The 14,810-nt window shown below is 36.3% G+C and overlaps 1 protein-coding gene across 2 annotated transcripts in view; it reads right to left on the bottom strand.

Annotated features, from left to right (window-relative positions):
* MCC (mutated in colorectal cancers) overlaps positions 1–14,810 on the bottom strand; it is a 312,445-nt gene that overhangs the window by 109,171 nt on the left and 188,464 nt on the right. For both annotated transcript variants that reach the window (XR_001145197.1, XM_004678375.2), the window contains exon 3: positions 471–613. Coding sequence is in view for 1 of the 2 variants with exons in the window: in XM_004678375.2 (XP_004678432.1) it covers positions 471–613 (143 nt within the window). In the remaining variant the exon portion in view is untranslated. The remainder of the gene's footprint in view (positions 1–470; positions 614–14,810) is intronic.

Below are 14,810 nucleotides of genomic sequence, written 5' to 3' on the forward strand. Positions count from 1 at the left end.
AAACATGGGTAAAATCTTGCCCCCTACCTTAGCGATTTGTAAGAGGTTAAGTCAGTTGGGGTAAACTCAAAGTTTTATTAGAATTTCTAGAGGCTCTACAATGATTAATTATAAACTACATTTGTAAATCTCTGTAAATCCCCAAGAGATACACATAGTTTACATGTCTAGAGCAAATTGGATGGATAAAGGGCTGGTAAAGGTGCTGATCAGGAGCTCCATTCAAAACTGGTTGATAAAATATTTCACTCAACTTCTGATTTAACTAAAGATTATAACTCCCATCCTGTCTATCTTTCCAGGATTATCCAGAGGATCAAACTCAGAACAGAATAATGGAGGGGAAAGTACATGGTTATGAAAGCAAAGAGGAAGTATTTTATCAATTATATAAGTTACAAATAAAACATCTTAATACCAGGGTACAGCTCAAAGGGACAGAGAAACAGCCAGAACTTCAATCCAACTACCTGATGGTTGTGCCTTGCAAGTGGTCTATCTTCTTGTTGAGCTCAGCAATAATGCTGTGGAGCTCTGTGATGCGTTCCTCATACCGAAGTGTTGTTCGCTCCTGGACATCCTCATGTTCTCTCATGAGGTGAGATTGCTCACACTGGGATCAAGAGAAGGGAACAGGTGTTAGTGACTGGAGGCACTGTATAGGATATTTACAGTTTATGGCATCAGATTAGCATGACCTTCACACTGAGGTGCTACAAATAAACATACACCTGCTTATAGGTGGCAATCTCAGGAGACACAGAAACAGCTATTTCTGGGAAAATCTGAGTCTGTTTTTTAATGCTTATTCTCTCCGGAGAGAGGTCTCTCTGCTGTTGCACTGTCTGTGTGGATTCAACTAAGTTTTCTTTTATCCCCTGAGAAGTGGCATATGCCCCAGTAGATTTTTTCTTTTCTCTGAATTTTGACTGAATGGACCCAAGGTTTGATGGAGTCACCTCACTGGAGGGTCCTAGAAAGACAAACCCTTAGTTACTGCAGCCTGTATCTCTAGATTCTTTTCAAGCTCCTTTTCACTTATATCAATTCATTCCTTTTTTAAGTTTGCTGGGATGTGTTACATTTATTTTCCAACCAATTAATCCTAAGTGGTATGGCAGTACTTCTTATCTGACCGGTTATCTATAGACTGTCCACTCTCTACTATCCTTCCCCGTCTGACTGTAAACTCCTGGAAGGCAAGGGCCAGGTATGGCACAACTTAGAGCAAGCATGTCATATGATTCACTGAGGGTGCTCTAGAAGCGTTATGAAATGAGTAAAGCACCATTTATCAGACAAGTTTTAATCATGAAGCCAACTAAGAAGTAGCAGCTGCTATAAACACATTTTGTAGCCAGAATTAAAATCGTAAGGACACTATTCACTTCTATCATTTCTCTCCCTGCCAGGCTCCCCTGTGACTGTACATGCATTTTCATCTACATAATAATGACATGCTCATCAGCATTAGAACAAGGAGTCTATCTTATGTCACTGTCTACTTAGATTCAGTCCTGACTAATTTCCTGTCCAGCAGAGGAATTTTAATTTCATTTTCAAAAGAAGCTTCACTAATGCCAAGAGCATATGTACTTGCCAGTATTGTGCTTTTAGGGAAGTTAGCAGGAGGGCAAAGGTGAGGCTTCTCACCCATAATTTTCAAAGTCCTCCCTCTTTCCTAAAACTGCTAGACTTTCAAGTCAAAAGTTATGGACAAAGACAAAATGCCTTCAAGGAGAAGCAGAATATGACACTAAACTCAATTTAATGTAAAATAAAAGTACTTGACAAAGCCTGATAAATGCATCAGTATAAATCATGGCAGAGATCACACCTGTGAACACGACTCTCACCGCCAGCTTGATCAATATTAATGTAATACTAGGAGCTATTCGGGCACCAGAAACAAGATCAGTGGCGACAAGGTTGTTGGCATTAGCCAACGAAGAATTTCCGTAGATCGTTACTTCTAGAGAAATAGTGATACAAATTACAGTTCTCAGGGACAAGACAAAATATCAAATAACTGTCACTCAAGACCAAACACATAGTAAAAAAATAGCTCCAGAGGCAATGGTGAAAGCTCAGTAAAAGCCATGTTTACATGGAAGCTTTCCCAAAAAGAATGACACCCTAAAGGGCCACAAGTACTCATTATATGAAATTAGAATTACGTTTTTTTCCCATGACCCATCACACTTTAAAAGGAACAACAGAAGTGCACAAAATGACAGTGTCTCAGACAATTTCTGTCAATAGACAAAGAAGCGTCATATTTCTCTGGTACATTACAACAGCAAAATTATGTTCTTTTCCCTCCCTGGAGAATATCCATAAACTTTTTGTCATTACTGTCATCTTCTAATTGTGTGTGTGTTATGTACATATGAACAGAGGAATTCCTAACTAACACCTTCATGAGGCTGCTAACTGCAGATCTTAATGTAATCAGAGGACAATATCTGGTTTCTGACGCCTGCCCATACTGCCATTCCGCTGGTTCCTCCTTTTTGATTTTCTACAATAGAGTCAGCCCTCTGGGATTTTCACTCTACAAATTCAAAGAGCTCACTCTTCCCCTTAATCAGTTCCTCACTTACTCTTCCTCCTTCACAGTCTTTACATGGCAATAGTCCACTACTACTACCAAGACAGACAAGAAACTGCAAATCTTTAAAATGTAGATGCATAAGTGTTTATAGAAGAAAAAGATGCATGATCAGCTGATGAGCACTAACAGAACTCTGAGCATCCCTGTGAACTGTTGGGAGCTTCCTAAAATGTAAGATCCTTTGGGGTTTCCCAGGTTGTAGAGATAGCAGGTGCCTCATGCCAGGATCACAAGAACATGATATCTGTTACTACACCTCTGCGCCTGCCTCTAACTGGAGTCTGCCTGGAGAGAACAAATAGTGACAGGAGACAAGAGGAAGCCTAATGATTCAGTGAGATGCAACAGTGCTTGTAGCTAAAGAGAGAGAGAGAAAAAAAGCAAGATATATTGGAACTTAAGGGTTCATTTAGTCCATTGCAACAAGAATATATTGAAGAAAAAAACTCCAGATATTTGGTTACAGTCATATTTTCCCATGGATATGTTTTGGAAAATGGTGGAAAACTTCAATAATTTAATATCTTTATCTTTAAGTAATTGATGTGTTTTGATTACCTATAATGTCTAAGATATTACACTAGATTCCATGGGAATGGGAGCAGCACTGTCACCTACTTTGAAGGGATAGGTTTTCAGTGCTCCCAGATAGACTACTCTGCTGGAGAGTAAGGAATAAGGGTAAAAGTAGGGATGGAGAAAAGAAGAGGTAGGAGGGAGGTATCCTGGGGACACTTTTCCAAGTGAAAGGAATGCAATTATCAAAACTGTTAGGTTCTAGATTGAATAAATGCCTAATAAAATTCATCTGCACAAATCCCCTTAAGGCATCTCAAATACTTCTTCACCCATTCATTCTTTTCACATTCATTGTACCAGATCAAAGATATAGAAGCCACCTGAAGTTTTCCAAGCTGAGTGCTGGAAAAATTGGAGCAACTCTCACAAAACAACATTGCAAGGGGGAGCAAGTCACTACCTGTAGGAACCAAAGAACCCAACAGACATCCTTGTCAAACAGCTCTCATTAAACATTACAAGCACCAAACCCAGGAATGTGGTATTTTAGTACAGGAAAAGTAGGAGATGAGAGGGTGATAACAGAGTCAAAGCCATTAATGCTTGTAATCAATGTATTCCTGCCCTGACAGGATGGCCTGGTAAACTGAGGCCCAACTCTATTATCACATTTCATTATTCTTACTAAGTCAGTGCTTCTCACCACTCCAAGAAGTTTTCACAATTTACAGAGAGCATATTTTAATCGAGGAGAATGTGTGGCTTTAATCATTTTGTTTCATAAAGACAGGGACTAGCTCAAATATGGTTCTTCCATATAACAATAACCTAAGTATATATATCCTAGTAAAACCTCATTCCAGAAGGTAATATGCTAATTACAACTAAACAGGAAAAAGAGGTATTATTTCTATTATTGCTAGTTGACGTTTATACAAATGTTTAGATTTTTGATTTACAGATTTAAGTACATTATAGATAATTAAAATAATCTCCCATTTTTTCATAACTATGAAAACAATCTTTTTTCAGTGGGTTCAACTTTCTCTAGTCTTTTACTATATATGTGGTGCCCTGCCAAAACCTCTGTGTGGGGTGATGATCACAAGACATCAGTACTACTGTGGGTCTAAAAAGGGCATTCACCAAGACTTCAGTTTACCTCCATGGATGGGCATAATGAGATAATACTTCCTTCTTCCTTGAAGTGGGATGCGGCCAGCCATATGACTTGTCCTGGCCAAGGAGATATGAATGGATACTTTTTTTTTTGTCTAGAAGTATTTAAGAGCTCCTATAGGATTTGCCAAAGTCCTTTGTGCCTAGCTCATGGCTGTTGGCAACATTCCAGATGGTAAAGTCAATCAGCATGGGAGCCTGATTGAGGATAATACAGCAGAGTGCCTTGATAGTCTTATTAAGCTCTCAGCACAAAGCAAGAAACAAACCTTTGCCATTTTAGTCAGTGAAATTTTGGGGCTATTTGTTATTACCGCATATAATGACATTATGACCAATTTCTAGATGAGAAAACAGACTGAAAGCAACAATTTATCTCCTTCTTTGCATTTGCTTGTTATTTCTCAAGTGCTGGTGCAGTGGCCCCACCTTGTTCTCCTCTGGTGAACTCCAGGAAACCTGAATGTTGTGCCTCACAACACCAAATGACACTACGGGAACTGCCCTCTCCTTAATACTCTGGGAGTTGTATCAAAAGGAATAAAAGTCCCTCAGCTCCAGCCAACTGAGCTTTTGATGCCAAAGTCAAGTATTCAGCAATAATTTTGTTAACATAGAGTCCAGTGGAGGCTTCTTCTGGTAAAACTTTTGAGATTTTTCTCTTCACTGTACAGAAACACCTTTGCAATTTTAGCTGCGGAAAAAAAAAGAAATGGTCTCAAACAACATACTTCTGCTTTTTATATTGTTTCAGGTAACTGAAACCACAGTAATCCCTCCAACAACCTATTGATAAATTCAATAACTGACTGATCCTATAGTATAGAAAAGTCCAAAAGCCTGTGTCTTGCCTAAGTTTCTAGAGATCAGTATCATTATGAGTCTGGATTTCTTCTATAATTAAAGACTTTCAGCCTGAAAGGCAAAGGAAAAATAATAATATTGGGTAAGACAAATTTTTTTTTTTAAATTTCATCTGATAACTTAAGAACTGCTTCTTTAGCCCAGCAGGGACCCCAGCAGTATTATCACGATGATGAAGCAAAAAATCCACATAAGTACTTGCTTTAGTCACATAAATTGGTGAAAATGTCTATATTCAAAAAATATTTAACACTTAAACATTAATGTTATTAAAAATGTTTTATAAAAACTAGCAACGTCATCATTATTGCCACCCAAATGCAGTCCTTCAGGCTCATTGCCACTGATGAGATTCAGGGATGAAAGCATTAGTCAGCCTGGAGACAGACTGGCATGAGAACTTGAGCCCTTGCTGGAAAAACCCTATGCAATATGGTGATCTTTATGGTTTTGTTAATGTTCTCCATTGGGTTTTATTTACTCCACAGAGGGCTCTGGTCCATCATCACATAGTCTCAGCTGTCAAACCTAAGAGCATTATGAAATCTATTCTTGAAAAATGCAATGCCATCTATAATTTGTTAATCCTCTCAATATCATGTAGTGTGAAAGGAGTGAGTACTACTCCATTTAAAAAATATGCTAATAAGTGATATTACTCTCACAGGTCACACTATATTGTTTGAAAGTTACATTATTCTGATTATTTTCACCCTATTTTAAATTCTTTCCCAGGTTCCTCTGAGGGGAATGTAGAGCCAACTGAACAAAGAAGTACCAACACAAAAAGGAATGTTTCTAAATTTAAACAAATATAAAGGAGTGGTGGATGAGGACTGTAACACAGAAAATGCATCTTTAACATCTCATAAAGTAAGAGAAAGAGAAATTGCTCTCTCCATTACATTAAATGAAAACTCTGTATGTTTTGTTGCTAAAAGTTCAGAGGTAGATATTCAAATTCTTTCCCTAAACTTCATTTTCCTCAAAAGGAGAAATATTAATAATGATTACTACTCATCACTACCACAGAAGTGATTATGTCTCATTCTTCATGTGAAATGTGTGGCATACTTCTTGGCACAAAATAAAACTAAAGAAATGTGGTGATTGTTGTTATAACTAATAGTGCTATTATTAATCAAATCTCATAGGAAGGTGTCATGGACAGACTCTAAAGTGCACTTATTATTTCCAATTTTACTTGTAGTCAGTCTTTGAGGGATACTGTCTCATTGAGTCTGGACAGGAACTGTGATTTGCTTCTACCTAATATGATGTAGCAAAGGTGAAGGAATGTCGTTCCCAAAACTACCATGCATTATATGACTCTTTCTTGCTGGCTGATTTATTCCAGGGTTTTCCCCCTCATTGTTGAGTTTAAAGAAGCTGCCAATAAGAAAAAAATCTGCAATATAGTGAGTGAACTTGTGTATGGACTCCTCCCAAGATGAGCCGACAGATGAATATTCAGCTCTAGCTAGTATCTTGATTGCAACTGTGCAGAAGATCAAACTTAGCCATGCCTCAGTTCCTGATGCACAGAGACTGAGATAATAAATGTGTGATGTTTAAAACCAGGAAGTTTGTTACAATTTGTTACAGAGCAACAGAAAACTAACATAGAAGCATCCTGCCTTCCCCATTATGTAGCAACTGGGTTCCTTTGCCAGGTTCTTCTCATTACTTTTCTCAAAGTTCCACCTACAAGTTGAACTTATCACCATGTATATGAACATTCTTTAACCAGTTCCAGTGTCAAAATTAATAATTTCTCAACAGATGTTGAAATTATTTTGATTATTTCTGATGAGCACAACTGCAATTTACATGTTAGCTTAAAGTAATACTTAGAGAGCTGCTAAAAGCTACTACAGCCACAGAACATATATTTACATATAAACTTGCTCTACCACTATCTGGTGAAACCTCAAACATGAATCATTTTTCAAGGAAGCATGACAAAGTCATTTCATTGTTCTTATTTTTCATGCATAAATCTCATCTTTATAAAAGTTAAAAGACTGGCAAGTCTAACCCATGTTTTATTTCTTGGCTCCAAGTAGCTCAACTAGGAAACCACATCCAATAACAAAAAAAGATAATAATTTTTAAGTATATCTAGCTTAAGAGGCAAGTGATCGTCAGTTAATAGCACTATGACTTGACTATTACCACCAATATTAACTGGCCATTAAAAAGTATTACATCATCTGGCCCTCCCTGGTGGTGCAGCGGGTTAAAGCACAGCACTAAGAAGCTAAAGTCACTTCCGCATGAGTTCGATTCCCGCCTGCCCCAGAGGTGACCACATGGTATGGCAGACCTCTCCTGACCTGCCTGCTGCTCCCCTCAGCAGTGTACTTCGTCGATCTGCCTGTTCTACTCCCCACTCTGTCCCTGGTGAATCCTCTCACCCTCTGCATCTCTGGCCTGTACCCCACTTCTGTACAAATAAATAAATAAATCTTAAAAAAAAAGTATTACATCAGGTTCTTGTCCACTTTTGGGAAGTGCAGCCACCCGAACTCTCAACCTTCACTCCCTCAGGATCAGACACATATCCTACACTGAGCTTCACCTTTCACGGCCAGCCCCTAGTCACCATTGGGAAGTACAGCCACCCAGCACTCAGTCTCCAATGCCTTAGGAACACATATGAAAACACAGGTTTCACCTTTCATCGGGGATCATCAACAACACTCTATTCACCCTGCCACTGGAGCCAGGTCCAGAGCCACCAGTCCTGGGTAGGTTATGTTCCCAGTTGGGGCACTTGACTGAATGCCTTCTCATCCCTCCCAGTCACCAAAAACAAGTCCAGAAGTGCTTCAGGGGAGGTTGTAGCATGACCACAGATACTACAAGGCCAACAGTTGGGCTAACAATCAAGTAAACACCTAGAATAGTAGGAGTGAAAGATTCATACACACACAAAACACACACAACAAACAAAACCCTAAAACTAAAATAGAGCAGTAGAGCAAACCCCAAAGTAAACAACATTTTTGTTGGAGAAAGAAAAACACAAACAGCCAACCAAAACTTCAGAGGGATAATATAACACACAGAGAAAACAAAACCCCAGAACCAAACCACAAATACATGGAAGAGCATATTTATTTATCAGACATGGATTTCAAAATGGTCATAATTAAGAAAGCTAAATAGTTGGAACAAAGAAAACTCAGGAAAATAAATAAAAACTATGGAAAACATAGTCAAGAAAAAGAAGATTGAAACACAAACTTTAGACATGAAAATAACAAATTGTAGGACATAAAAAGATCAATGGAGGAGGTGAAAAATTAATTGGAAGTAGAATAAACCAAATGGAAGAATGACTCAGTAATCTTGAAGATGAAAAAGACAAAAGAAGCAAGATAGAAAAGGAGAGACACAAAGGTAAAAGGATGAGAAACACTTGGAGAATTATCTGACACTATGAGGGAAAGTAAGCTAAGAATCATAGGGATATCCGAAGGAGAATAGAAAGGAAAGGCAATTGAAAAACTATTTAATGAAGTAATAGAAGAAAACTTGCCAAACTTGAAGTAACTGTATATAGGAGTACAAGAAGCAAAAGAACACTAAGCCACTTAAACCTACAGCAAGACACATAGAAGTAAAACTTTCAAGAGTTTTAGAAAAAGAAAACATAACAAAAGCTGAAGAGGTGGAAGAATCATATAATCAATTAAAGAACACTGATTAGCTGTTTAGGTGTCTCCAAAGAAACACTATGGGTAAGAAAAGAAAGGAGTGGAATATAATAAACATTCCAAGACAAAATTTTGAACCAAGAACAATTTATCTTGCAAAGCTCTCCTTCCTGTATGAGAAAGAAGAATCTTCTCTGATGAAGAAAATATTACGGAGTCTTACTTCCACTAACCAACCCATCCCCCCAAGAAATATTACAACGAGCTTGAGGATTTCAACAAAAGAGAGAAATGAACACAAGAACTGAATAAAGAATTAAATGGAACCACCACAAAAGTAGGAAGAAAATGTCAGTAAAAGACTTACTATCACTCTAAACATCAATGGACTGAATTCACCAATAAAATAAAAACACAGAGTATCTAGTTGGATTAGGAACAGAATAAAATCTTTTGCTACTTCTAGGAAATATACCTAAGTTTGAAGAATAAGAGTAGACTGAAAGTAACGGGATAGAAAACAATTCTACAAGCAAGAGGCACTGAGAGGAAGGTAGGAACAGCATTACTTAAATAAGACAAAATAGACTTCCAGCTGAAAAGAATAAAACAATACAAGGATGGACACTACATAATGATTAAGGGGACAGCACAACAGAATGACATAACACTACCCAATATTTACTTACTAAATGAAGGAGTACCAAAATATATCAAAAACCTACTATCAAATCCAAAAACAGGCAGTAGAAAAAATTCATATGTGGTTGGAGGCTTCAATATCTCACCTTCACCAATTGACAGATCAACAAGACATAGAATAAATAAGGACATAGTTATCCTAAATAGAGAACTAGACTGAATGTGCTTAATATATGAATGGTGTAAATGTCTATTTTTCTCAAATTGCACATAGGTCATTCTTGAGGACTGACCACATATTGGGTCAAGTCTAACACCGATGACTTCATGAAGATTGAAATCATAACAAGTATCTCCTCTGAACATAAAGATACAGAACTACAACTACAAAAAGAAAACAAGGAAATACATTAATATGTAGAGACTGAATAATACACTATTGAACAATCACTGGGTTAATGAGAAAATGAAAGAAGAAATAATAAAAAAACCCTCAAGTCAAATAATAATGAGAACACAACTTTTCAAAATATATAGGACACAGCAATTTTAAGAGTGAAGTATACTATAATATAGGCCCACATTAAGAAACTAGGAAGAGTCAAAATTAACAACCTTGTTTTTCATGTCAAGGACTAGAAAGAACAAAAAAATCAAAAAGCTTGAGGAAGGAAGGAAACAATGAAACCTGAGCATTAGCTGTTTTTCATAGAGAGAGAAGGATGGGTTCTGTTTTCTAATGCAACAACAGGCTTAAATTTTAATAAATAATTTCCTGTAATATACATGCAAACTTCTGGAGAAAATCATTCAAAATTTTCTTTTCTCTTTGTAAAAATGCTCACTGATGCCCTTGAAGAGTTGCAAATAAGAAAACAGTTCCCTAAAATAATTTTGTTTCTTTAGTATGAAAATTAAAAAAATAAAGGTCTAAAAAGCAATTTTCAAAACTTTAATTTGCCAGAGATTTTTTTCTATTATACTTTTAGAATCAGAAGGAAAATATTTTAGCAATGTCTAGATTATAGTATCCCCTTAAAGAATAATCATGACAAATTAACACCATCCATAAGACTGAGTTAAATGGCTATCTTACCAAAACTAACTTAGAGAATCAATGCTATTCTAAAAATAGTATCAATGACATTCTTCAAAGAAATAGAACAAACACTGATGAAACACTGATGGGAACCACAGAAAACTGAGAATAGCCAATATCTACTGATGAAAACAAAGGAGAATGGAGGTATCACACTTCCAAAATTCAATCTAAATTACAAAGCCATAATTAAAATAATGTTGTACTGGAACATAAACGGACACACAGACCAATAGAATAAAATAGAAAGCCCGACATAAACCCACACATATATGGACAATTAATCTTTCACACAGGAGCAAAGAATATACAATGGAACAAGGACACTTTGTTTAACAAATGGAGCTGGGTAAACTGAACCAACATAAGCAAGAGAATTAAACTAGACCACAATCTCACACCATGCACAAAAATCAGCCCAAAATGGATAAAAGATTTGGGCATAAGACCTGAAGCCATAAAATACATAGAAGAAAATATAGGTAACACTATACTGGACATATATCTCAATAGCATCTTTAAAGACTCATCACCCAAAGCAAAGAAAATGAAGAAACAGATAAATACATGGGACTACATCAAACTTAAAAGCTTCTGCACAAAAAAAGAGATATTTACTAAAGCAAAGAGAAACTCTAGTAACTGGGAAAAAAAATCTTTGCACTGATTACAAAGATATATACAAAGAGCTCACATGTATCTACAAAACAAACAACCCAGTCAAGAAATGGAGAAATGGCACAAGAACTTAAAAGACACTTCTCCAAAGAGGAATTGTAAATGGCCAACAGGCATATGAAAAATGTTCAACATCTCTTATAGTTAGGGAGATGTAAATCAAAACCACAATGAGATACCACCTCATACCAGTGAGAATGGCACATATGCAAAAAACTAACAACAACAAATGTTGGCTAGGATGCAGTGAAAAAGGAACTCTCCTGCATTGCTGGTGGGGATGCAAACTGGTACAACTACTATGGAAAGCTGTATGGAGATTTCTCACACTACTAAAAATGTAGCTATTATATGATACAGCAATTCCACTCCTAGGGATCTATCCAAAGGACACAAAAACATTAAATCAAAAGGATACACTCCTATGTTTATTGCAGCACTATTTACAATAGGAAAAACCTGGAAGCAGTCCAAATGCCCAAAATTGGATGATTGTATCAAGAACTTGTATATATAAGCAATGGAATACTACTGAGCAATCAAAAAAAGATAAACTCATGCCATTTACAGCAACATGGATGGAGCTAGAAGGGATCATGCTCAGTGAAATAAGTCAGAAGGAAAAAGAAAAATATTGAATGGTTTCATTTATAGGAGGAATATAAGAAAACAAAGTTAGACATAGGGAAAAATTGTATTGTTGTTATAATAAAAAACACAGCACACAAAACCAAAAAACAAACAGCCAGTTATAAACCAGAGCTCTTATATGGGGAGGAGGACAGAAAGCGATCAAAAGGAGGGAGGGAGAAATGTGGGGAACTGTGGTGATGATGGGTGAGAAAAGTGGGTATAACAGGAAGTGAACTGTTTTAAAATAAACAACCATGTAAATAGATATGTAAATTAATAAAAAAATAAGAAAAGAAGAAAAAGAAAAAAGCCAACAAACAAAAAGCTGAATGTTGCCTGTGTGGGTAGAAGTACAGGGACCAGTGGATATGAGAACTGGAAAGCCTAAAAAATAACCAGTAAGTATTCATGTAAAAATGAGTGGGTCAACTGGAAAACAGCTGCTAAATTAAGATTGGGTTTTTCCTGAACCCTGAATGAGTGAGTGAGAAAGGATCTGATGAGTCCCTATGAACTTTCAAGACTAGCCCTAGGACTCACTTGTTGGAAGAGAAACTGCTTGGAATAGTATCAAAATTTTACAAGATGGGGTAATAGAGACAGAAGGATATATCCAGATAGGAGTAAAAGTGAAGAGAGCCAGTAACTATCAGAAAGTGGTCTGTCATATTTTTGACTACATAAAAACTCTATGAATTTAGAAACATCACCTTAGCCTTGCCTCCTAACAGTTCACATAAATGTGAAAACAGAAAAATATAGATGTCAAATTCCTACAAAATTGTAAGAAAGAGGAAATAGCAAAATAACATCACTATAACCCTTGAAAGCATAACAAAAACAGACAAATTCAAAGCAATAGCCTAATTTAAAATATTCTATACTATACTAAAGACGTAAAAGAACATAATTAGAATTAGAAAAAAAACAGAAGTAAGGTGATAGAATACAGAAAAGAATTAGAAAAAAAGAGAAATGCATTTCAGAAATGAAAAGTAGAAGTCATATGAGGTAATAAATGCAATATATCATATTCTAAGAGAAATTAATGATGAATAATAGGGAAAACAAAGCAAAGAGAGAGAGAGCGGGGGTATGGGGGAGGATTTGCAATGGAGACAAATATTGAAGACAGGCAAAGAGAGCTAACATACAAATGTAATATGCATCCTTGAATACGAAAACTGAAGCAAGGGAACAAAACTAATTAAACACTGTAATGTTTAAAAAGTATCTGAAATTAAGAAAAATGGTTTTTATAGAAGAATACACAGCAAATATAGAATATCAAATATTCTAAGATTAAAAAAAGAAGATAAAACATGCCAAGGGACCCTCCCTGGTGGCGCAATGGGTTAGGATGCAGCACTGCAAGTTGGCCACAGCTGTTTCAGTGAGAGTTGGATCTCATGGCATGGCAGACCTCTCCTGATCCACCCGTCGCTTCCCTCAGCAGTGTACTTCATAGATCTGCCTGTTCTGCTCCCCACTCTGTCTCTGATTCCTCTCACCACCATGCACCTCTGGCTTGTACCCCAGTTCTGTGTAAATAAAGAAATGAATCTTAAAAAAAAAAACACAAAAAACCCGCTAAGGTAGTCTATAATAAATGTTTTGTGAGGGAAAGAAAATCATTTTATCAGACTTTGAGTAACATGCTATCCCTAAAGAAAATAAAGCAACATATTCAAGTAAAGAAGGATGAGCCATGGGTTTTATATCCAGCAAAAATGCTTTTAAAATATGAATGGCACAGATAACAGGAAAGAACTTGGCAAAGATTATTACTGAGATAATAAATACACGCACACCTAAAATTAATTAGCTCACAAATCAACCAACATATATACATACGTTTATGTTTATATACATTTATATATAAATAACATAGTTATATATAAATATAAATAGAGGGAAACTGACATTAAGACCATGGTATTAAATATATAGTTACTTGCAGAAGTCTATATGAGAGCTAAAAGGGAGAATATAAAATGAAATTCCATATATAGCCAGGCATTTTGGATTTTGTAAACTGTATTAACTTAGAGGAATGAGGAGAGCACAAGGATATTTTTTTGTATTTATTTATTTATTTAATAGTTTATTTTTACATCATTTTGTACATTTTTATTCTCCATCTCATTTGTAATCTCCATGGGTTTCCCATCACCGAGTCACCCATGTGCCATCACCATAGTCCTCACAAGGATATTTAAAAAAAAATTCTCAGTAACTATATTTGTCATAGTGACACAAGCTATGCAACTTCTATAGACCGATAAATTCTGGATAGAACAGAAATGCTCTGAAAAATCAGAATTTCTGCTCTAATTTATGTTATGACCTCCCTTTTTTGTATAATGATATTATCAAATTATTCTGAGCAACCTTCAGTTTACAACTGGATTGCTTTAGTCTCATAAGGTGTGGCCTGTCCCAGACAAGCAAGCACTACAACAGGGTGAGGAATTCCTCTTGAAGTCAAATAATTATACTATTAGATGATTAACAAAAGCAATTGGCTGTTACAGCAAAATCTATATTATAAATGAGGCAGTACAAGAACATGTTCTTTTACTGTCCGGACAAGAACCCAAATCTCATCACTTTACTATCTCACATAAGCCTTCTGTTCAGTTTTTTTTTTTTTTATATAACAGTTTATTTTTACATCATTTTATACATTTTTTTCCATCTCAATTGTAATCCCCACAGGTTTCCCATCACCAAGTCACCCATGTTCCATCACCATAGTCCCGTGCACTTCCCTCTCAACCCCCCCCCGTTTTTGATGCCATTCCCCGCTCCACCCCCACAAAATGTCTCTGGTATATGGATGTTCATTATTCTTATTATTTTCTCGCCTGGTCCATTATACTCCTGCTATGAGCGAAACCATCCGGTATTTTTCTTTCTC

Source organism: Condylura cristata, unplaced genomic scaffold (genome assembly GCF_000260355.1).
Source record: "Condylura cristata isolate star-nosed mole 26May11 unplaced genomic scaffold, ConCri1.0 scaffold00007, whole genome shotgun sequence".
NCBI classification, from domain to species: domain Eukaryota; kingdom Metazoa; phylum Chordata; class Mammalia; order Eulipotyphla; family Talpidae; genus Condylura; species Condylura cristata.